Source organism: Pantherophis guttatus, chromosome 5, assembly GCF_059756535.1.
Source record: "Pantherophis guttatus breed Tessera chromosome 5, ASM5975653v1, whole genome shotgun sequence".
NCBI lineage: Eukaryota > Metazoa > Chordata > Lepidosauria > Squamata > Colubridae > Pantherophis > Pantherophis guttatus.
In genome coordinates this window covers 3,968,575-3,993,317 of record NC_142067.1, presented here as the reverse complement: position 1 = coordinate 3,993,317, position 24,743 = coordinate 3,968,575, and the positions used below count along the sequence as shown (strand labels likewise).

At 43.9% G+C, this 24,743-nt stretch overlaps 2 protein-coding genes across 5 annotated transcripts in view; both read left to right on the top strand.

Moving 5' to 3' along the window:
* CAPN5 (calpain 5) overlaps positions 1-24,743 on the top strand; it is an 84,132-nt gene that overhangs the window by 33,016 nt on the left and 26,373 nt on the right. For all 4 annotated transcript variants that reach the window (XM_087895749.1, XM_087895748.1, XM_087895746.1 and 1 more), the window contains exon 3: positions 6,863-6,994. In XM_087895749.1, coding sequence (XP_087751875.1) covers positions 6,863-6,994 — 132 coding nt within the window. The remainder of the gene's footprint in view (positions 1-6,862; positions 6,995-24,743) is intronic.
* OMP (olfactory marker protein) lies at positions 14,682-23,141 on the top strand. The gene has a single exon (XM_087894579.1). The coding sequence runs from the start codon at positions 16,546-16,548 to the stop codon at positions 17,200-17,202; it is 657 nt and encodes a 218-aa protein (XP_087750705.1). The 5' UTR covers positions 14,682-16,545; the 3' UTR covers positions 17,203-23,141.

Sequence of the window (24,743 nt, the reverse complement as noted above, 5' to 3'; positions counted from 1 at the left end):
TCAGTAGAATCACATCCACTCAATTCTGGGCTTTTTTCTTTCTGGCAGCCAGCAAGTTCTTGCTGCCAGATGAGAGACTTCGAGTGGATGTGATTCTACTGAGCTAGGGCTGCAGAAAAACCTTGGTTACGTAGGAAAAACCTGGCTAGAGGGAAAACACACATAAATCCTACGAAGAAGTAGGAATATATATATTCCTTGACTGACTGACTATCAATAAAGGCTAGCTGTAGATTAAGAGCCAGTTGAGGTAACCAACTTTGGCTGATCTCAGAAAAAAAAAATAGAGGAAAAAAAAATCACATTTTGTGTCCGTGTAATTGCCAAGAAAACAATATGACTAAGGAGGACAGAAGAACCCGGCTTGTCTCAAACAAATGTAATCTTATCATCATGACCCGAGAGATTTGTACTTGAGCGACTCCCGCAGAATAAACAAATACAGCAAAAGAAAAATCATTTCCTGCTTAGGAAAAAAAAACCTGGCTGAAATACAGTCTGGTAGTGGAAAAAGAGTCCCATTTTCCAAGCATCTGGGTTTCATTTGCGTTTTGCATTTTGTTTTTAAATTTTAGGGATTAAGTTACTGGCCCTTATTGGGGTATAGATTTGCTCAAACATGTAAGGGGCTAGAGCCTTGGGTGAGATGTGCAAACCGCCCCTCCCTGTTATGTTAAAATATAATATAATATAAAAGAAGGGGAAATAAGGAGATAATTGCTGATAGATCAAGATAAGAACCACAAAGATTAAACTTCCGCCTCCTTGTTCCTGGTTCAATTTATTTTCTCTTTAACTTTATTCAGGCACTCTTAAAGGCACACCAGTGAGGTCTTGTTATAGATAGTAATGGAGCCTGCATGCACGCTGGGGAATTCTGGGAGTGGAAGTCCATGCAAGCTTGGTTGGGGGATTCTGGGAGTGAAATCCATAAATATTTGTAGCTCAGGGTTGAACTGAGGGCTCCTTGGTGTTCTCTGAGCTTGGTGGTTTTCTTGCAGACGTTTAGCAACCCAACTAGGGAACATCATCAGTGCTAGAAGGGGATGGGGTTTGTGGAGAGGAGGAGGAGGAGGAGAGGAGAGTAAAGGAGAGGAGAGAGGAGAGCGGGAGAACTGTCTTTGGTGCCCTCTGAGCCTGTTTTCTTGCAGAAATTTCATTACCCAACTAGATAAATATCAGTGCTAGAAGGGAGTGGGGTGTGGGGGGGGAGGAGGAGGAGGAGGAGGAGGAAAAGAAGATGACGAGATGGAGGAAAGAAGTAGAAGTAGAAGGAGGAGGAAGAGAAAGAGTGAAGAGGAGAAGCAAGGTCAGAGAAAGGGAAGAAGGGAATGGAGAAGAAGGAGGGAGAAGAGAAGGAGAAGCAAGAGGAGAGGAGGAAGAAAAAGGAAGAGAGAAAGAGGTGGAAGAAAGAAGTAGAAGGAGGAGGAAGAGAAAGAGTGAAGAGGAGAAGCAAGGTCAGAGAAAGGGAAGAATGGAACGGAGAAGGAGGAGGGAGAAGAGGAGGAGGAGCAAGAGGAGAGGAGGAAGAATGAGAGAGGAGGAGGAGGAAGAAGAAAAAAAGAGGAAGATGAGAAGGAGGTGGAGGAAAGAAAACAGGAGGAGGAGAAAAAGAAAAGAGGAGAAGGATACAAAGAAAGCGAAGGAGAAGAGAATGGAGAAGAAGGAGGGAAAAGAAGGGAAAGAAGAGAAGGATGATATAGGAGGAGGAGGAGGATGGATGGAAAGAAGAAAGAAGGAGAAGAAAGAAGAAGTGGAAGGGGAAGAGGAGGAGGAGGACGATGACTCTGGGATCCTTGGTGTTCTCCAAGCTGGGTTGTTTACTTGTAGACGTTTCACGACCCAACTAGGTAACACCATCAGTGCTGCAAGGGAGTGTGGTTTGCTTTTTGTTTATATACAAGTGGCTTCCTTACAGAAAACAAACTCCACTTCCTTCTGGCACTGATGATGTTACCTAGTTGGGTTATGAGACATCTGCAAGAAAACAACCCAGCTCAGAGAGCACCCAATGAAATCCATGCATGCTGGGTGGGGTGGGGGAATTCTGGGAGTTGAAGTCCACCCCCCCTTAACGTTGCTGGGCTGCCCCCAGACTGCCTTTTCCTGATTTATGAGGATCCTGGAGGAGATTTTTAGCTTTGGCACAGCCTCATTTGAAAGATCGTACTCTGCTCATGTGTCTCCTTAATGAAAAACAGACTTTCCTGGCTGAGCCTCCCAAATTGAATTTCTCCTCCACTTGTTTTGCTGTGGGATTTTTTTGGCTTGACGTGAAAACCAGCAAAGCTTTAATCGAATGAAATGGGGAGCTTTTTGGTTATTTTTGCCCAATGGATCCCAGGCCAGGGTGGGATAAAACTCAATGATTTTTTTTTTTTAAAAAATAAAAATAAATAAATCAGATTTTAAAAATTTAAATTGGATTTTTATTTTTTATTTTTAATCAAATTTATTTTAATAAAATGCTTTTGGAGTAAAAAAAAATCTAGCTAAAGATAGTTTTCTATTTAAGATACATTCACAGTTTAGTTTTATTCAGCACGAAATGGAGCTTAGTTCGGTAGCATATCAGGCTGTAGATTCGGCAATATTGGGACTGTCGGTGAGCTAAACAGATGATCAGAGGAGGCGCCGCTGAGGAACAGAGATGATTATTTAAATCAAGTGGATTTAAATCAAGCCTTTTTACGTGATTTGAATCATGGTTTAAATCGTGATTTAAATCATGGTTTAAATTGTGATTTAAATCATGGTTTAAATTGTGATTTAAATCATGGTTTAAATCATGGTTTAAATCTTGATTTAAATCATGATTTAAATCAACTTGATTTAAATCAAATCCACCCTGTCCCAGGCGCAGGAGGACACCTCTTGACAATTAGCATCCACTCCTTTCCATCCCCCCAAAAATAGAGGTAGTCTTCGACTTAACGACCGTTGCAGCATCCCCTTTTGCGACCTTCTCACAAGCAAACTCAATGGGGAAGCCAGATTCACGTAACAACCATGTCCCTAACTTAACTGCAGTGATTCACTTAACAGCTGTGGCAAGGAAGGTTGTAAAATGGGGCCAAATTCACTGCCTCGCTTAGCAGCAGAGATTCTGGGCTCAATTGTGGTCGTATAGTCGAGGACTTCCTGTAGTTAGATTTTTGCTTATTTTAATGGGTTTTAATATATGTTTAAATTATATATTTGTACATTTATGTGTTTTATGTGTGCACGTTTATGTATTTTATGTTTTATTGGGCTTGTTTTTATTTGTTGAGTCCTACGGAGATAGGGCGGCATACAAATTATATTAAATAAATTAAATAAATAAGTTAATTTGGTGGATAGAGGCTGATACTTCTTCACTTGCAGGATATTCTTAAGTGTGGTTGTGTGTCTGGTTGTGTATTTGTGTGTCAGCAATATCCTTCGGTATCTGCCACCACTTCTGTGGTTTTTGCCAAGCTGCCAGTGCTAATTGGTTCGCTGTAAAGTGAATACTTCATTAAGAGGGAATGCACGAACGATTCTATAAGTCCTCCAATTTCTCCTTTTTCCTACTTGCTAAATGTCAGATTCACACGGCAGCAGCGGGAAACCCCGGTTAGCTTTTGCAAAGCGCCGCATTTCTAAACGGAGGACGTTGGTTGGTTTATTTCTCTCCTGAAACACAAAAAGGAAACAAATCCAATAAAACCATCCAGTCCCTTTAATCCGGTTTCATCCTGGTTCGCTTTGCTTCAGATAGTTGGTTTCAGATCCTCCGTGGATTTGGAAGGTGGTTTTCGTGATACATTTCATGATATGAAAGGGACGCGGTGGCTCGGTGGCTAAGACGCTGAGCTTGTCGATCGAAAGGTCGGCAGTTCAGCGGTTCGAATCCCTGGTGCCGTGTAACGGGGTGAGCTCCCGATACCTGTCCCAGCTTCTGCCAATCTAGCAGTTCGAAAGCACGTAAAAAATGCAAGTGGGAAAAATAGGGACCACCTTTGGTGGGAAGGGAACAGCGTTCCGTGTGCCTTTGGCGTTGAGTCATGCCGGCCACATGACCACGGAGATGTCTTCGGACAGCGCTGGCTCTTCGGCTTTGAAATGGAGATGAGCACCGTCCCCTAGAGTCGGGAACGAGTAGCACCATCACTGCCTTATACTATTCTGGCCAAGTGGCTGTTAAATCTCTTCTTAAAAACCTCCAGGGATGTAGCATCTACAACTTCTGGTGGCCAGCCGTTCCACTGGTTAATTGTTCTCACAGTCAGGAAAATCCTCCTTAGTTCTAAGTTGCTTCTCTCCTTGGTTGATTTCCACCCATTGCTTCTTCTCCTGCCCTCAGGTGCTTTGGAGAATAGCTTGACTCCCTCTTCTTTGGGGCAGCCCCTGAGATATTGGAAGACTGCTATCATGTCTCCCCTGGTCCTTCTCTTTTTTAAAAAAAGACATACCTGGTTCCTTTAGCAATTCATCCCACAGTTCCAACCCCCAGACCACTAATTATTTTTGTGGCTCTGCTCTGTGGGTCAAAGTTTGAAGGGCTGAATTAGCAAGAGAAGGACATTTTGGATGACTCACTCGTTTTTGGATGCATCTGGAGAAGTTTGGAAACCTTCGGTGTCCTAGTGAAAAGTGGACTTTCTCAACATTCCTCTCCTAAATGAATGGAGATTTTCCAGATGAGAAAAAACAACAACACAATAACTTGAGATTCTACATTGTCGGTTCCCCCCAAAGCAGATATTCTGCATTCTTGCCAATGCAGTTCATGATTTTCAAAGTGAAGAACAAAATTAGGGGTGTTTTTTTTTTTTTTTTACTGCTATGCAACTTTTCTGAAAAATGATTTATGACAGGACAGAGGTCACTTGGTGTTGGACAGAGAAGGCATTGTTCTCCAGTGCGTCACCAGTCGCTAAATTGCAAAACTGCATTCATTTCTGTTCTCTCTACCCATTTAGCTTCTCTGTATGCGCAATTAATAATTATTCCTCCCTCCCCCATACAACGATAGAAATTTAGAGGAATTTAGGATTTAGGCCATGAAGATGGTTTTAAGGAGGGCTGAGGGGTCTCTGCTAAGGAGAGGGACCCTATTTTTGCAGTGTGCCGAGTCCGAGAAAGAAATAAAAGTCAAAAAAAGCCAACACAATCCTAGGCTGCATTAACAGAGGAATAGAATCAAGATCACGTGAAGTGTTAATACCACTTTATAAGGCCACACTTGGAATCCTGCATCCAGTTTTGGTCGCCACGATGTAAAAAAAACGATGTTGAGACTCTAGAAAGAGTGCAGAGAAGAGCAACAAAGAGGATTAGGGGACTGGAGGCTAAAATATTTGACAAACAATTGCAGAAATTAGGTATATCTAGTCTAAGGAGGGAGGAGAAGGATTAGGGATGATGTGATGGCAGTCTACCACTATTTGAAGGGCTGCCACAGAGAAGAGAGGGCCAAGCTATTTTCCAAAGCACCTGAAGGCAGGACAAGAAGCAACGAATGGAAATGTCTATAGAGGTTCTCCATCATCCAGGTCATGGTTGTCCCATAGGTGTTTTTTTTTCAAGTGGCAACTGGACTTTCTTATTTTTTTCTTTGAACTCGTTTCGCTTCTCATCCAAGAAGCTTTTCCAGCTCTGAGCTGGCAAGACGGAGTTTCTAGCCACCAGCTGGACGTCTCTACAATGCACAAAAACAGAGATGCATCCATTACATCACAGGTTGAGATGGGAGACAGATAATCTGTAGATGTCTGGCTTCAATTTAAATGCAAGACATCATTGATCCAGTTGAGTTCATTTTTGGAACAGGACCATATCTCTTGGCCCAGTTGAGTTGGTTCTTGGAACAGGAGCCAGCATCAACCCAGTTGAGTTGGTTCTTGGAACAGGACCACGTCTCTTGGCCCAGTTGAGTTGGTTGTCGGAACAGGAGCCAGCATTGACTCAGTTGAGTTGGTTCTTGGAACAGGACCATATCTCTTGGCCCAGTTGAGTTGGTTGTCGGAACAGGAGCCAGCATTGACTCAGTTGAGTTGGTTGTTGGAATAGGACCATATCTCTTGGCCCAGTTGAGTTGGTTGTCGGAACAGGAGCCAGCATTGACTCAGTTGAGTTGGTTCTTGGAACAGGACCATATCTCTTGGCCCAGTTGAGTTGGTTGTCGGAACAGGAGCCAGCATTGACTCAGTTGAGTTGGTTGTTGGAACAGGACCATATCTCTTGGCCCAGTTGAGTTGGATGTTGGAACAGAACCACGTCTCTTGGCCCAGTTGAGTTGCTTGTTGGAATAGAACCATGTCATTGATCCACTTGAGTTGCTTGTTGGAGGAGGGCCATATCTCTTGGTCCACTTGAGTTGCTTGTTGGAATAGGACCACATCTCTTGGCCCAGTTGAGTTGGTTGTTGGAATAGGACATGTCATTGATCCAGTTGAGTTGGTTCTTGGAACAGGACCCACCATTAACCCAGTTGAGTTGGTTCTTGGAATAGGATCATGTCTCTTGGCCCAGTTGAGTTGGTTCTTGGAAAAGGACCCAGCATTGACCCAGTTGAGTTGGTTGTTGGAACTGAACCACATTCTTGACTCAGTTGTTTGTGGGAATAGAGCCACAGTCCAATCTTACTTTGCATGGTTGCTGTTGGGAGGGAGTGTTCAAAATTGAGAGGGCTTTTATGTTTCCATGAACCAGAACAAAATCCCGGCACAAACTTCTAGCCAGCAAAGAAATCCATAAGGCTTCTTTCCCAGGTTCACGTACCAAAGATGAAGATTGGGACAGAAACGGCCTTAAGATCGTCTTGAACTTCTGCATCCACATTTTCCCTCCTGGCCTTGACCAAGAAATCTGTTTTGTCTCTCTCTCTCTCTTGCAGGACATCTGTGAAGACCCCCATCTCTTTGTGGATGGAATCAGCTCCCATGACTTACATCAGGGGCAGGTGGGCAACTGCTGGTTCGTGGCTGCCTGCTCAGCGTTGGCATCCAGAGAGGCCCTATGGCAGAAGGTAACCAGTTTGGAAATTGTCAGAAAAAAAATAATCTTATTTGCTCCTATGGCTGTGCTGAAACAACATACAGTAGTGGCCAAAATTATGGAAACCTTTTGGGAAAAGTGTATTTTTGAGGTTTGATGGCTAATAACACCACTTTTTTTTGTGGAGTTTCAAGATTCCACTGCTGGAATGGCCTGGGAATAGCCCAGATCTTCACCCAATGGAAAATCTATGGAGCCGACTAAAGAAACTTGTTAGTCAGAAGCGACCCAGCAATAAAACCCAGTTAACAGAAGCCATCATTCCATCTTGGTTTCACATTAAAACAGCTGCAGAACTCAAAGACTTGGTTCACTCCATGGGAAGACGTTGTAAGGCCGTCATTCATGCTAAAGGTTACCCAACTAAGTATTAACTGACATGATGATAATTTTTGCATATCTCGTGTTTTCCATGGTGATCATTTTTGTATATCTCGTTTTTTCTACGTGTTTCACTTTTCTTCTTTATACTGTAACTGCTATTCTAATAGCAAATCCTTCACAAAACTGATTGCATGACATTCTTGATTAAATTATCTTTCCATTGATATATAATTTTATGGTACTACTACTTCAAAAAAAAGTGGTGTTATTAGCTAGTTTTAGAAAATACACTTTTCCCAAAAGGTTTCCACAATTTTGGCCACTACGGTACTTAGCTGTCGTGTGAACTGGGCTCGTAACAGGTCGTCTTCAACTTACGACCACAATTGAGCCCAGAATCTCTGTTGCTAAGCGAGACAGTTATTAAGTGAGCTTTATCCCATTTTGCAACCGTCGTTAACCGAATCACTGCAATGGTTAAGTTAGTCACACCGTTATTCAGTGAATCTGGCTTCTCCATTGACTTTGCTTGTGAGAAGGTCAACAAAAGTTGGTTCCATGATCCTGGGGACACTGCCACCGTCATAAACATGAGTCGGTTGCCAAGTGTCTGAATTTTGATCACGTGCAGATGCTGTAACGGTCGTAAAGTGTGAAAAACCGTCGTGTGTCACTTTTTTCAGTGACGTCGTAACTTCCAACGGTCAGTAAATGAACTGTTCTACGTCAAGGACTCCCTGTAGAAGTAACTTAAGGTGGCAAATATTCTTAATATTCCTTCCTTCTTCCCCCCCCCACCGCAACAACAACCCAGTGAGGTGGGTTAGGCTGAGAGAGGGGGACTGGCTTAGGATCAATGTGTTCTGTCCCTGTCTCACACATGCACACAAACAGATATCCAGGTGTTAAATAAAACTGGCAGACAACAAATTCTTTCGATAAGAGGATTGGCAGCAACCCAGTAGCTGCTTGCCAAGAACTTTACTCATTGAGGGAGGGGTTGTTCCTCCGACAGATAAACCCGAACAAGATACACACAGTTCAAGAATTGTCAAGTCCAGTCTGTATTAAATCCAAGGCACATAACATTGTTTCAAAGATACAATGTGACTCGCTAGTAGTTAGTTTTGTCCGTCACAGAGTCTGAATGGCCACCTCACCCCCTTTTATCCCCTGTGGGGTGTGGTCCAGTGACTCAGCCTAATCTCTGGCACGCCTCCTTTTCTGCTGCGTGCGCTTGTCTCTCCGACGCTGGCGTGGATCCAGCCAAGACTTATCTCCGTCACTGTCCGACTGTGAGGAGATACCTGGCTCCTGGCTAATCTCTTCTCCCTCGGGAGACACCTGAGGCATTGCCAGAGAGGAGGGTCCTGGAGAGGGAGGCCTGGCCAACTCCTCTCCTTCATGTTCGGAGCCTTCTCCCTCCGATAAGTCTGCCTCGGGGGTCGGAGTCACAACACAATGTGATGCAAACAAAAAACTGCAGGTATATTTTATTTGGGTGTGCACATTTTCTAATATCTATAACATGGCTAACCTTTTTGCCATTGCGTGCCAAAAGTGAGGGGGAAGCATGGGGGGGTAGAGCGTGCACATGCCGACACCCATAATTCAATGCGCCCTGCCCTGTACGACCCCGTTTTTGGCACACAATGGCCCAGTGGGCCCGGTAGGCCCATTTCTTTGCCCTCCCCAGGCTCCAGAGTCTTTCTAGGAGCCTGGGGAGGGCGAAAACAGCCTTCCCCACTCCCCCGGAGGCCCTCTGGAGGCCAGAAACGGCCCGTTTCCAGACTTCCAGTGGGCCCAAAACACCCAAAAATCAGCTGGCTAGCGCACACATGCGGGCTGGAGCTGAGCTAGGGCAATGCTCGCGTGCCCACAGATATGGCTCCGTGAGTCACCTGTGGCTACGCGTGCCATAGGTTCGCCATCACGGATCTATAGATTTGCAAGCAATTTCCCCCCCGTGGGATGCAATTTCGTGCTCCTTTTCCGATTGGGAAGCTTGTTGGAAAAAAAGATGGATAATTAGTTGTATTGTATTTTGCGAGTCAGTTGAGGATCATACCCAGGAGAGAAAAAAATTGCTTTCATTTTACTGTATTCCCTTCCTTACCTGGAGGGAGGTGTCGCCCTCTGGTGGACACCTGGTGAAATTCTACCTCTTCAAAAGAGGGTACCGTTCGTGGTTCTAACTATATCGATATACAGGTAGTAGTCCTCGACTTATGACCACAATTTACGTTGCTAAGAAAGACAGCGGTTAAATGAGTTTTGCTCTGTTTCGTGACCTTTCTCACCGCAGTTGTTAAGTGAGTCACTGCAGTTGTTAAGACAGTATCACGGTCCCTGTTGATTTTGCTTGTCAAAAAGTCGCAAAAGGGGATCACAGGACCCCGTCATAAATATGAGTCCATTGCCAAGCGTCCAAATTTTGATCACCATAGGGATGCTGCAACGGTCATAAGTGTGAAAAACTTGTCACACGTCACTTTTTTTTTTCCAGTGCCGTTGTAAGTTTGAACAGTCACTAAAAGAATGGTTGTAAATCAAGGACCCAGATTGACTCTGTAAACCGCTTAGAGAGGGCTGGAAAAGCACCGTGAAGTGGTATATACAGCGTAATCCTCGATTTACGGCCACAATTGAGTCCAAAATGTTTGTGGTTAAGTGAGACGTTTGTTCAGTGAGTTTTGACCCGTTTTACAATCTTTCTTGCCACGGTTGTTAAGTGAGTGCCTGCAGTTGATAAGTGAGTCACACGGCTGTTGAGCGAATGTGGCTTCCCGCATTGAATTTGTTTGTCAGAGGGTCTCAAAAGGGGATGTCATAAATATGAGCCAGTTGCCGATACTGTCAACGGTTATAAGTGTGAAAAACAATCAAAAGTCACTGTTTTCAGTGCCATTGTAAGTTTGAATTGTCACTAAACAAAACTGTTGTAAGTTGAGGATTACCTGTACCTGTATTTCGTTTCACACAAACACAGAGACACACAACCGACATCCTCAAGCCTCCCTCTTTGCTCCTGTGGGATGTTATTCAAGCCGAGGAGGAAGGCTCACTCGAGTCCTATTATTTGAAATCTTCCTCTTCCTCTCTGGACTCCCAAAATCCCTCCTGGCTTGTTTGCTCAACGCTGATTTTTTTCCACCGTGGCCTTTTGCGCCGAAAGGCGTTTGAAACTTCTCCTTGTGCTCGTCGCCCTGAAAGGAAAAGCTTGCAGAATATTTACAAATATGGATGTTTTAGAAATGGATGGTTAGAACAGGCAGGCCTCCACTTACAAGCGTTCGTTTAGTGACCGTTCAAAGTTACGACGGCACTGGGGGAAAAAAAATAACAAAAAAATGAACATTTGTCACACTTATTTATTTTATTTTTATTTATTTTATTAGTTCAATTTATATGCCGCCCTCCTCGGAAGACTCAGGGCAGCTTAGAATGCATTCATTTATTTATTTATTTATTTATTTATTTATTTATTTATTTATTTATTTATTTATTTATTTATTTATTTGTTTATTTATTTATTTATTTATTTGTTTATTTATTTATTTATTTATTTAAATTTCTATACCGCCCTTCTCCCGAAGGACTCGGGGCGGTGAACAGCCAGAGGATAAAACACAGAAATACAAAAATTTAAAATAGATTAAAAACGAATTAAATAATTTGGCTGAATTTAAAATACCCCATTATACCCACTTATAGCAATAGCCTTCATTCTTTTGTATATACCTGCTTATTAGGGCGTTTGGCCTCCCTTAAGCGGTGTTTCTACAAAGTCAGTTTATTGCCCCCACAATCCGGGTCCTCATTTTACCTACCTCGGAAGGATGGAAGGCTGAGTCAACCTTGAGCCTGGTGAGATTTGAACTCGCAGTAATTGCAGGCAGCTGGTGCTACTTAACAGCACTTTAGTCCGCTGCGCCACCAAGGCTCTTCTAAGGCTATTGCCCTTCCTTCCTTCCTTCCTTCCTTCCTTCCTTCCTTCCTTCCTTCCTTCCTTCCTTCCTTCCTTCCTTCCTTCCTTCCTTCCTTCCTTCTTTCCTTCCTTCTCTCCCAGTGGTTAGAATACAGTATTGCAGGCTAACTCTGCCCATTGCCAGGAGTTGACTTCCATCCTTCCAAGGTTGCTAAAATGAGGACCCAGATTGTTGGGGGAAAGAAGCTGACTCTGTAAACCGCTTAGAGAGGGCTGGAAAGCACTGTGAAGCGGTATATACATCTTAAGTGCTATTTATTGTTTGTTTATTTATTTATTGGTTCGATTTATATGCAGCCCTTCTCCGGAGACTCAGGGCGGCTTACAATGTGTTAAGCAATAGCCTTCATACTTTTGTATATACCTGCTTAGTAGAGCTTTCGGGGCCCCCCTAAGCGATGTTCTTTTTTATACAAAGTCAGCTTATTGCCCCCACAATCCGGGTCCTCATTTTACCTCCCTCGGAAGGATGGAAGGCTGAGTCAACCTTGAGCCTGGTGAGATTTGAACTCGCAGTAATTGCAGGCAGCTGGCAGCTAAGTGCTACTTAACAGCATTTTAATCCGCTGCACCACCAAGGCTCCACCACTTATGACCCTTGCAGCATTCCCAGCATCACGTGATCAAAATTCAGACCCTTGGCAATTGACTCATATTTTGTCATAAATTTTGTCACAGCCGGAGGGCCACATTTTGTGAAATTCTGACAAGCGAAGTCAATGGGGGAAAGCCAGATTCTGAGCTAAAATAGAAACTACCCATTAAAATGCTATTTTAATGGGGGGGTTCTATTTTAGCTCTTTTGGCCAAATTATTTAATATTTTTAAATTGTCTTTTAACTTTCATATAGTTGTGGGTTTTATTTTTGGCTGTACACCGCCCTGAGTCCTTTGGGAGAAGGGCGGTATAAAAATTTAATAAAATAAATAAATAAAATAAATAAATTCATCTAAGAACTGTGTTGCTAACTTTAACAACCGCAATGACTCACTTAACAACTGTGGCGAGAAAGGTCACGAAACAGAGCAAAACTCGCTTAACCACTGTCTTTCTTAGCAACATAAATTGTGGTCCTAAGTCAAGGACTACCTGTATATCGATATAGTTAGAACCACAAACGGGTACCAACTGCAATGGTTCGCTTACCAACTGTGGCAAGAAAAGTTGTAAAGTGGGGCAAAGCTCACTTAACAACCATCTGGCTTAGCGACAGAAATCTTGGGCTCAATGGTGGTCGTAAGACGAGGTCTTCTGTATTTTGAAATGCTGGTATTATTAATATACCTAAATGGAGAAGAGAGGCTGCTGACGTGTTATTATCGAGGGACTTGAAAGGAAAAAGGAGGCCATCTTCGTTGTAAATTGGATGTACTTTGTGGTCACTTTTAAATTGTTTTTCTCTTTTTATGTTAGTTTGAATTTTAACGTTTTCCTTTGAAATTGAATTGAATGAGCCTTGGTGGCGCAGCAGACTGAAGTGCTGTTAAGTAGCACCAGCTGCCTGCAATTACTGCAAGTTCGAATCTCACCAGGCTCAAGGTTGACTCAGCCTTCCATCCTTCCGAGGTAGGTAAAATGAGGACCCAGATTGTGGGGGCAATAAACTGACTTTGTATAAAAAAGAACATTGCTTTGGGGGGGGCCCAAAAAGCCCTACTAAGCAAGTATATACAAAAGTATGAAGGCTATTGCTTAACGCATTGTAAGCAGCCCTGAGTCTCCGGAGAAGGGCGGCATATAAAATTGAACCAATAAATAAACAATAAATAAATAAATTCAAATTATATTAAAGGGAGGAAAAAAGAGGTTGGAATTCGGACACTAGTTCCGTAGACATATCTGAATTCTCTATACAGCCCCGAATAACACAAAAGTGTGAAACAATTTTCTCAACTGAACAAGCACTAAAAAAAGTGCTTAAAGTTTAGTCTTAAAGTTGCTGAACTTGAGAAATTCAACTTTAATGCAAAGGTTGTCCTCTACGTACGACCACAACTGAGCCCAAAATTCCCACTGCTAAGCAAGACACTTGGTTAAATGCATTTTGCCCCATTTTATGACCGTTCTGGCCACGGGTTGCTAAGTGAATCATTGTTGCTAAGTGAATCACTGCAGTTGTTAAGATAAGCAACACGGTTGTTAAGTGAATCTGGCTCCCCCTTTGACTTTTGCTTGTCAGAAGGTCGCAAAAGGGGGACACTGGGACCGTCATAAATATGAGCCAGTTGCCAAGCGTCCACATTTTGATCACGTGACTTATGGGGATGCAACGGTCGTAAGTGGGAGGACGGGTCTCAAGTCACTTTTTTCAGTGCCATTGTCATTTCAAACGGTCACTACATGAACGGTTGCAAATCGAGGGCGACTTGTGATTAAAATCATCATAAATAACCAAATTCCGGAGCTTCCAGGTTTCCTAAATATCAGGGAAGTTTGACTAGATGCCACTGACTAGCTGGAACCGCAACATCCATTGTGTCCCATGCAACTTAGAATGCGTTGTTGTGGTGCTACAGCTGTGTTGTAATCCTCCGTTCGACGCCATTGCCTACATCTCCAGAGAACCTCCTAATGAATGAAACTCGGAAGGTGGCACACCGAGGGACTGTCCTCTTTCCATGATCACATTCGCCGTGGGCTGCGTCACATGCCCTCCATTCATGAGATCCTTAACCAGATTAACAAATTAACACAGTTGGAAGGGACCTTGGAGGTCATCTAGTCCAACCCCCCCCACCCAAGCAGGAGACCCTACACCATTTCTGACAGATGGCAGTCCAGTCTCTTCTTGAAAGCCTCCAGGGATGAAGTTCCCACAACTTCTGAAGGCAACTTCTGTTCCATGGGTTGATTGTTCTCACTGTCAGAAAATTTCTCCTTATTTCCAGGTTGAATCAGTTTCCTTGATCAGTTTCCATCCATTATTCCTTGTCTGGCGTTCGGGGACCTTGGAAAATAGCTTGACCCCCTTCCTCCTCTCTGTGGCAGCCCCTCAAATATTGGAAGACTGCTATCCTGTCTCCCCTGGTCCTTCTCTTCACTAGACTAGCCATGCCCAGTTCCTGCAACCGTTCATCGTATGTTTTAGCCTCCAGTCAGAGAACCGAGTTCTGCTTTTCCTAAGGGAAGGTTTAGAACATAGAATAATAGAGTTGGAAGGGACTTTGGAGATCTTCTAGTCCAACCCTCTGCTCGAGCAGAGCCGTGGATCAAAGCATCCAATCCTGACCCCCCATTTTGGCAAAGCCGAAAGCGTTTTTGCCAGTCAAATCCCAGAGTGGAATTGCAAAGTGCATTGTTTTCTGTAAACCATCTTTAAATCCTGAAAGAATCTGGAACCCAGAATCATTTGGCAGACTTCCTGAATGGAATCACCATTAGGAAAAAGGTTTGCAATTAACCCTTATAAAAAGCCTTCTTCAACATCTCTCCTTTCCCTCCACCCTTTGACCACAAAGTTGAATTTTAGCCCATCTTGGGAATGCTATTCAGTTGGACGGCTCTTCCGAGAGATAGGATCAAGATCACAGGAAGTGTTTAGTGCTGCTTTATAACATCCTTGGAATCCTACATCCAGTTTTGGTCATCACACTATAAAAAAGATGTCGAGACTCTGGAAAAGAGCGCAGAGAAGAGCAACCAGGATAAATAGAGAGGACTGGAGGCTAAAACATACGATGAACAGTTGCAGGAACTGGGTATGCCTAGTTTAATAAAAAGAAAGACTAGGGGAGACATGATGGCAGTCTTCTAATATTTAAGGGGTGCCACAGAGAAGAACGGGGGTCAACCTATTCTCCAAAGCCCCTGAAGCTAGGACAAGAAGCAATGGATGGAAACTAATCATGGAGCCTTGGTAGTACAGTGGTTTAAAGCACCCTGTTATTAACACAGCTGCCTCAATTACTGCAGGTTCGAATCTTACCAGGCTCAAGGTTGACTCAGCCTTCCATCCTTTCTAAGGTAGGTGAAATGAGGACCCAGTTTGTAGGGGCAATAAGCTGACTTTGTATAAATATACAAAAGGATGAAGGCTATTGCTTAACGCATTGTAAGCCGCCCTGAGTCTCCGGAGAAGGGCGGCATATAAATCAAATAAAAAATAAAAAATAAAATAAAAAAATGGAGAGAAGTAAGACCACACCTAGAATACTGCATCCAGTTTTGGTCACCACACTATAAAAAAGGATGTGGAGACTCTGGAAAGAGTGCAGAGAAGAGCAACCAAGATGATGAGGGGACTGGAGGCTAAAACATACGATGAACGGTTGCAGGAACTGGGCATGGCTAGTCTAGTGAAGAGAAGGACCAGGGGAGACATGAGAGCATCTTCCAATATTTGAGGGGCTGCTACAGAGAGGAGGAAGGGGGTCAAGCTATTCTCCAAAGCACCTGAAGGCCAGACAAGGAATAATGGATGGAAACTGACCAAGGAGAGATTCAACCTGGAAATAAGGAGAAACTTTCTAACAGTGAGAACAATCAACCAGTGGAACAGAAGTTGCCTTTGGAAGTTGTAGGAGCTTCATCCCTGGAGGCTTTCAAGAAGAGACTGGACTGCCATCTGTCAAAAATAGTGTAGGGTCTCCTGCTTGGGAGGGCGGGGGTTGGACTAGATGGCCTCCAAGGTCCCTTCCAACTCTGTTCATCTGTATCATCTGTAGAAGCAACTGAGAACTAAGGTAGAAATTTCCTGACAGGGAGAACAATTAATCCGTGGAACGGCTTGTCTCCAGAAGTTGTAAAGCAGCATTTAACATCCAGCTGCCTGCAATTACTGCGAGTTCAATTCTCACCAGGCTCAAGGTCGACTCAGCCTTCCATCCTTTCTAAGGTGGGTAAAATGAGGACCCGGTTTGTGGGGGGCAATAAGCTGACTTTGTATAAAATATGCAAAAAGTATGAAGGCTATTGCTTAACGCATTGTAAGCCTCCCTGAGTCTCCGGAGAAGGGCGGCATATAAAAATAAATAAATTTTAAAAAATGCTCCATCACTTTTAATAAGAGACTGGACAGACTAATCCAGAATGGTAGAGGGTCTGCTATTTAAGCAGGGGGTTGGACTAGAAGACCTCCAAGGTCCCTTCCAACTCTGTTATTCTGTTAAACGTGTTCTTGCTTGGGAACGGTTGTTAACCCAGGTTGTTAAGGCAGCCGATATCAAGAGACTTGTACCATCGATGATCGTGTCCCTCCCTGGAAAATGAGATGCCCAGAGGAAAACCCCCTCGGGCTTCCCGCTTCCCCAGGCCAGGTTGCTTAGCATCACTGGGGTACCAGCCAGCGAGCGAAGACACACACAAGGAAGTTTCCTTTTGCCTGCCAGACAACCTCGGTCGCTCGTCAAACCGTGCAGAATCTCCCCCCAAAGAAAGGAGAATTATGAGTTCCGAGGAAGCCGAGTTGGAGCTGCATTTGGTCCAAGATGTCCAGCTGACGGAGGTGATGAGGATTCGAGTGACGACCCTCCAGCAGAAAAACGAGAAGCCTCAAGACGGCGAGAAGCTCCTTCAGGATAACGAATTCGTGTTCCGTCTGGACTTCTCCCATCAACACGGTCTCTGTTTCCAGAACTGGAAAGTGATTCTGGACCAGCCGGGCAAGGCCACCATTATCGGGACATCTCAACACTGGACGCCGGACTTGACTAACCTCATGAGAAGGCAGCTCTTAGATCCGGTGGGAGTGTTTTGGAAGAAGCCGGACGCGCCCGATGTGGTAGACTGCAACGAAGCCGATGCCCTGGAGTTTGGAGAAAGGTTGGTGGAGCTGGCCAAAATCCGGAAAGTGATGTATTTCCTAGTGGCCTTCAGCGAGGGTCTGGAGCCAGCTCACCTGAAATGCTCCGTGATATTCAAAATCTGAATTCTGGTGGTCCTACCACGTCTCCTCGGTGGCTTTTTTCCCCTCCCTCTGAAATAGTCTTTTCTTTTGTTTTGGGCTCTGCAACACCAACTGTGACTTTAGTTTTGAAACCAGACACGCTTTCAAAATGCAAAATTCACGTTGACCTTCCTTGACCTTCAGCTTGTCCTTAGATTGGCTCTAAGGAGGACTTAAGCAACACCACTTCCCCTCGCTAGGCTGGGAAATCTGCTGTTTGAAACGTTGAAGATGTTCTCCAAAAGTTTTTCATTTTAAAAAAATTCAATGTATATAGGCCATCCGTTTCTCTATCGCCTCTCCAAACAAAAACCGAGCTGGCTTGTGTAGAAGGAGCCTTTGAAAATTTGGAGCGATTCCCCTCCGCACTCAAGACCTCCAGAAAAGAAGATTATTAGGCTCATGGACTGTCTCAGAAGCCTACCTAGCAGGGCTGGATGTGAAAAAAAAGGCATATCTTGATATTCCTTCGATCCAATTTATTGCAGTAATCTGTGCACTTCTCAAAAGGGGCAGCATCGCCTAAATCCAGGCGCCTGATTATTTAAAACTTACTTTCTTTCGAAGTAAGCCCTAATTTTCACGGAGGCTGTGAAAAACATTGATTTTTCTTAATCAAAAGTTTTCCTAACTTATTTTATGATCTCCAGCACTACCAACCCACCATCGATCAGAGCACGTTAAGCATGCAAGTATTAAAACAGGTGCCCTCTTTTCCCCTCTTTTGCAAAATTGGCACATTTTCCTAAACTGGGACCTGAAGACCAGAGGTAAACAGCTTGACTTTCTGGTAGATCCGTAGCTAGATTTGGATCTGAACTTCAGGATCTCGAGATCACTTCCATCCCCTTGCTTGCTTTTCCAGGAAAATAAAAGATTTGCCACCACTCAAAACCGAGTGCCTTGCTACACAGTGCATTAAATTCCTTTAAATGACAAGCAGTGATTCCCACCCACCCCCTTTGTGCGAATCTGAGGTTTGGAAAGAAGCTTTTAAAACATTTTCTGCTTGATTGACGGAGGTAGAACGAAAAGCTCAACACAGCATCTTTTGCTTGATCGGAGAAATCTTTTCGCTTGGAGGCACCCAAAATTGACTGGTTTGATTGAGGCACTTTGAATACAGAATAAACAGAGTTGGAAGGGATTTTGGACGTCTTTAGTTCTATTAATCACGTGAAGTATTGGTGCCACTTAATAAAACCTTAATAAGACCCCACCTGGACTACAGGGTCCAGTTTTGGTCAAAAAGATGTCGAGACTTTGGAAAAAGTGCAGAGAAGAGCAACTAGGATGATGAAGGGCTTGGAGACTAAAGTATACGAAGAATGTTTGCAGGAATTGGGTATGTCTAGTTTAATGAAAGGAAGGATTAGGAGTGATGTGAGAACAGTATTCTGGTATTTGAGGGGCTGCCCCAAAGAAGAGGGGGGTCAAATTATTCTCCAAAGCACCTTGAAAGCAGGACAAGAAACAACGGATGGAAACTTAATCAAGGAGAGAAGCAACCTGGAATTAAGGAGAAACTTCCTGACAGTGAGGACAATTAACCAGCGGAACAGCTTGCCACCAGAAGTTGTGGGTTTTCCAGTTTTTAAGAAGAAACTGGACAAACATTTGTCTGCAATGGTATTGGGGTTTGACTAGAAGACCTCCAAGGTCCCTTCCACCTCTATCCTGATTGATTGATTGATAGTTCAACCCCCTATGAGGTCAATGTTTTTTTTTCTTTTCTTTTTTATTTTTTGCCCCTCTGAATTTGGCCAAGTGCTTTGGCCTTTTGATGGCTCTTCCTTCTCACCCAAACTTTGGGAAGCCTTTCCAGACGGGGAGAATCACGAACGCCGGAATCCATTGGGAGTTGTTTTTCTGGGACTTTCTGAGAAGTTTTCTGCTTATGAGCAAGTTCTCCTGTCTTACCACTGATGATGTTATCTCGTTGGGTCATAAAACGTCTGCAGAAAAACCACCACGCTGAGACCACCAAGGACTCCAGTCCTCTTTGTCAACAGGGTGTGAACGAGACCGAAAGGGAGGTGTTGTGTTCTTGTGTACCTCCCGCATTGTGGCTGCGGGAATAAGCCGGCGGTTTTCGAATCGCAGTGGGGGGAGAGAGTATTAATTCTGTATGGGTTGGATCCCTAGCTGCTTAAGGACACATTGAATGTAAAGGAGAGAAGAGAGAGAGGGAGGAAGGGAGGAAAGAAGGGAGGGAGGGGGGGGGAGATAATCTGAGTGTGTTGTGTGTCTAGGGAGCGGTGCAGTGGCCTAGAGGTGGAGCTCTGGCCTCACAATCAGGAGGCTGTGAGTTCGATCCTAGGTAGAGGCAGATATTTCTCTCTCTGGGCCACAATGAGAATATATCTGCTGAACAAAACTCCGTACTGGCGACAGGAAAGGCATCCGGCCAGTAAAACACTCTGCTAGCTCCATTTAGTCGCCCAGACTCCATCCTACAAGGGATTATGGGGTCATTGAAAGAAGAAGAAAGTTGTGTGTATAGAGTTCTTTGAAACATTCCTTCCTTCCAGAAAATTGCTGGGTTGTTATCCTAGCGTGGATGGAGTCCATCATACGGGGGAATTGCCGGGAGCCGGAAGCGTATTCCTTTACGTGTGGCTTTCTACTTAAAATTACAGGTAGTCCTCGGCTTACAACCACAAGCAAGGTGATTGTTAAGTGAGTCGTGCCTGATTTTACACTCTATTTTACTGCGGTCATTAAGTGAATCTCGGGTCGTTAAGTGGATCGTGTGATGGATAAGTGAATCCAGCTTCCCCCATTGACTTTGCTGGTTGGGTGGCAATTGCGTGACCCTGGGATGTTGCAACCGTCATAAATACATGCTTGTTGCCAGCTGCCCGAATTTTGCAATGGTCGTAAGTGCAAGGACCAGCCGTAAGTTGCTTTTTTCAGGGCCCATTGTGACTTTGAACCGTTGCTAAATGACTGGTCATACTGTAAGTTGAGGACTATCTGTAAAGGAATAGTTTTCAATCCTCTCTTAATGCCTCTTAAGAAACCAGGGATAATTTCTTCCTGCTCTGTAACCCCCATCTAGGTTGAATATTGGCAGTTGCCTCGTATTAGATCTTCCTTCCTTCCTTCCTTCCTTCCTTCCTTCCTTCCTTCCTTCCTTCCTTCCTTCCTTCCTTCCTTCCTTCCTTCCTCTACTCCCTCCTGTCTCTCCTTCCTTCCTTCCCTCCCTCCCTTTTCCTTCATTTTCTCCCTCCTCCCCCCCCTCTCTGCCATCTTCCTGGCTTCCCTCCCTCCTTTCCTCCCTGCCTTTTTCCCTCCCTCTCTGGCATCTCCTTCCTTCCATCCCTTCCTCCCTCCTCTTTTCCTTCCTTTCCTCCCTCCCTCTCTGCCATCTCCTTCCTTCCTTCCTTCCTTCCTTCCTTCCTTCCTTCCTTCCTTCCTTCCTTCCTTCTTTCTTTCCTTTCCTCCCTGGCTCTTTCCCTCCCTCTCTGCCATCTCATTCCTTCCTTCCTTCCCTCCCTCCCTTTCCTTTGTTTTCTCCCTCCCTCTCTGCCATTTTCCTTCCTGCCTGCCTTCCCTCCCTCCCTCCCTCTTCCTTTCCTTCCTTTCCTCCCTCCCTCTCTGGCATCTCCTTCCTTCCTTCCTTCCTTCCTTCCTTCCTTCCTTCCTTCCTTCCTTCCTTCCTTCCTTCCTTCCCTTCTTCTTTCTTTCCTTTCCTCCCTGCCTCTTTCCCTCCCTCTCTGCCATCTCCTTCCTTCCTTCCCTCCCTCCCTTTGCGTTGTTTTCTCCCTCCCTCTCTGCCATTTTCCTTCCTGCCTGCCTTCCCTCCCTCCCTCCCTCCTCCTTTCCTTCCTTTCCTCCCTCCCTCTCTGCCATCTCCTTCCTTCCTTCCTTCCTTCCTTCCTTCCTTCCTTCCTTCCTTCCTTCCTTCCTCCTTCCCTTCTTCTTTCTTTCCTTTCCTCCCTGCCTCTTTCCCTCCCTCCCTGCCATCTCATTCCTTCCTTCCTTTCCTCCCTCCCTCCTCCTTTCCTTCTTTCCTTTCCTTTCCTTTCCTTTCCTTTCCTTTCCTTTCCTTTCCTTTCCTTTCCTTTCCTTTCCTTTCCTTTCCTTTCCTCCCTGCTTCTTTCCCTCCCTCTCTGCCATCTCCTTCCTTCCTTTCCTCCCTCCCTCCCTCCCTCCCTCCCTCCCTCCCTCCCTTCCTTCCTTCCTTCCTTCCTTCCTTCCTGTTCTTTCTCCTACTCTTTCTCCTTTCCATCCTCCCTCCTTCTCTCCCTCCCTCAGGTGCATGGTGCTAAGACCTGAGATGCTCCTATAGATGCTGTTCCAAAAATGAACTTTTTCAAGAGACGAAGCGATGTCTCCCTTAGGAGAAAAGTCAAGCTTTAAAGCGCTGGACATTTCAGTTGTTGGAGTGGCAAGGAAAGGTTGTTTTTTTTAGCTATGTGAGCTGCGGTGGCTTTTTTAGAATATGCTTAGGAATACAGTATTAATTGCTGCTTGCAGTGTTTCTCAGCCCTAGCAATTTGAAGACGCGTCGTGGGGGAATTCTGAGAATTGAAGTCCACACCTCTTAAAGGTAGTCCTCGACTTATGGCCAGACTTGAGTCCAACATTTCGGTTGTTAAGCGAATTTTGCCCCATTTTATGACTTTTCTTTTCACAGTTGTTAAGCGAATCACTGAAGTTCTTAAATTTGTCACCCGGTTGTTAAGTGAATCTGGCTTCCCCCATTGACTTTGCTAATCAGAAGGCCGCAAGAAGAGATCACGTGACTCCGGGACATTGCGACCGTCATAAATGTGAATCGGTTCCCAAGTGTCTGAATTTTAATCATGTGATCCTGCGGATGCTACAACGGTCATTAGTGCGAAAAATGGTCATAAATCACTTTTTTCAATCCCGTTGTAACTTTGAGCGGTCACTAAATGAACTGTTGTAAGTCGAGGACTACTTGTAAATGCGTGGTGTTATAAACTAGGGTGCTTGCCTTCAGCTCGCGATGTTGGGTTTTCTGTGTTCGCTTTCCTTTAAAAATGTTTTATTGCAATTTTTAATTTTAAAAAATCAGATTTTTGAAAAGTAATCTGCAGATGCCTTAGGAGATAATATAATTTAGCATAAATATTAAAATTATTAGATTTATTACTGAAATAAAACAGAAAACAATCCTCCCAAGAATGAATATATTAATCACCTGCATGTATCTTTCATATATATATATGAAAAAATATCAAATTAGCCATAACAATGATATATTCTTGTACAATATTATAAAATGAATCTATACCAAAGGAAAACATTGTGTCATATTTTGATTGATAGGAAAAAAAAAATAGCCTTTTTGATAATTGATAAATTACAGGTAGTCCTCGACTTACGACCACAATTGAACCCAACTTTTCTATGGCTAAGCAAAACAGTTAAGTGAATTTTGCCCCATTTTACAACCTTTCTTTTGTCACAGTTGTTAAGTGAGTCACGTGTTTGTTAAGTCAATCTGGCTTCCCTATTTGACTTCGCTTGCCAAAAGGTCGCAAAACAGGACCACATGACCCCGGGACACTGCAACCGTCATAAATATGAGTCGGTTGCCGAGTCTGAATTTTGATCACATGATACGGGGATGTTGCAACGGTCGTAAGTGTGAAAAACAATGATAAGTCACATTTTTCTGTGCCTTTGTAACCTTGAACAGTCACTAAATGATCTGTTGTAAGTCAAGGACTACCTGTAAAGATTTCTTCCGTCCTCATCTTAACGTCCGAACTGAAATTTACAATCTTAAACTCTCCTCCTGGATCATAACAAAGTCACAGTCTTCTCTTTAATTTAAGAGGTTCTTTTCTTCTGGACTGGAAAATAAAAATCGTTAATGACTACTTGTACTCTTCAAATGTACTTTCCAAAAAGAACTCTATTAATAAAAACAGGAAAAAAGATCACATATTTCTGATTTGTGTTTCATTGCCGTGTTCGAATGACGGCGAATGTGGCCTGTTGGCCGCCAGCCCCTCCAGCAGCCGAATCAGAGGAGGAGGAGGAGGGGGCGTGGGAGTCGGGGTCAGCATCAGGGAAACCTAAGAGCTTGGAGTGGGAAGAGAGAATGGAGCTGTCAAAAAGGGAAACAGAGGCAGAGCCTGGGCCGTCCGTCAGCCCTCAGATGGAGAGTCAACAGCCCCCAGGTCTGGAGGTGGCTGATGAGGAGGAGGAGGAACAGCTGGGTCCTGTGCCTGATATGCGGATGTGCAGAAGGCAGAGGAGAGGAGAGCAGTGGAAATGTATGGGCCAGTCCTCGGGATGGAAGAGCCACCGCTGCTAGTGAAGCCCCACTCTACCTCTGGAGATAAAAGGCAGAGGGCGCAGATGTGTGCGAATATAGGTTATCTACAGATGCAAAATATATTAGCAATAGCAATAGACTTATATACCGCTTCACGGTGCTTTCCAGCCCTCTCTAAGCGGTTTATAGAGTCAGTCTTTTGCCCCCAACCATCTGGGTCCTCATTTTACCCACCTTGGAAGGCTGAATCAACCTTGAGCTTGGTGAGATTCGAACTGCCAAACTGCTGGCAGCCGGCAGTCAGCAGAAGTAGCCTGCAGTACTGCACTCTCACCACTGAGAGAGGGAGGGAGGGAGAGAGAGAGAGGGAGGGGGAGAGAGAAGGAGAAGGGAGGGAGAAAGAGAGAAGGAGAGAGGGAGGGAGGGAGGGAGAGAGAAGGAGGGGGGGAGATAGATAGATAGATAGATAGATAGATAGATAGATAGATAGATAGATAGATAGATAGATCGATGATAGATAGATAGATAGATAGATAGATAGATAGATAGATAGAGAAAGAAAGAGAATGAGCAAGAGAATTAGAAAGAGAATGAGAGAGTGAGAGAATGAGAGCGAAAGAAAGAGAATGAGAAAGAGAAAGAATGAGAGAGAGAGAAAAAGAGAGAGAATGATTAATATATTAAAATATATTAAAATATACCTAACCTTAACTAGTAGTCTTGGTGAGTTTTAACTATTATGGATGCTAAAATTCTGCCATGAATCAGATTTCTTTTATTAAAAAAAACCCCCAGTTTTTAATTTACTTTTTTCATCTGGCACCACCGGCAAAGGAGAAGGTAAAAATTATAGCATGTACTTCTAATCATTCCACAAATCATTGTAAGAGGCTTTTTTTTCCCTACCTCTATCAAAAGGGCAAATCATATCGATTTTTTTTTTAATGGAAGAAAAAATCCTTTTGAAATTTATTCCCTGTTTGCCCCTACTTATTGTGACAGCTCTTAAGTGAAAAGAGATCAGCGTGAATATTAATATTGGTATTTTTTTTAATGGATCGCTCTGTTCCACTGAGTGGTTTCAATCGTTTTTTCTTTCTTTAAAGGGTGTCAATAACTAATGGATTTTTAAAGAAGGATATTTGAACAGTTTGTCCTGTTTTTTTTTTCCAGCCACGAAAAAGGATTAATATTTGTGTGTTTCCCTTCATTCAACTTGAAAAGAAAATACTGAGGGGTGTGGTCAGGGGTGGGATTGAAAAAT

Coding starts and splice junctions, on each gene's coding strand:
- OMP (XM_087894579.1), top strand. CDS start 16,546: ATGCCCAGAGGAAAACCCCCTCGGGCTTCCCGCTTCCCCAGGCCAGGT.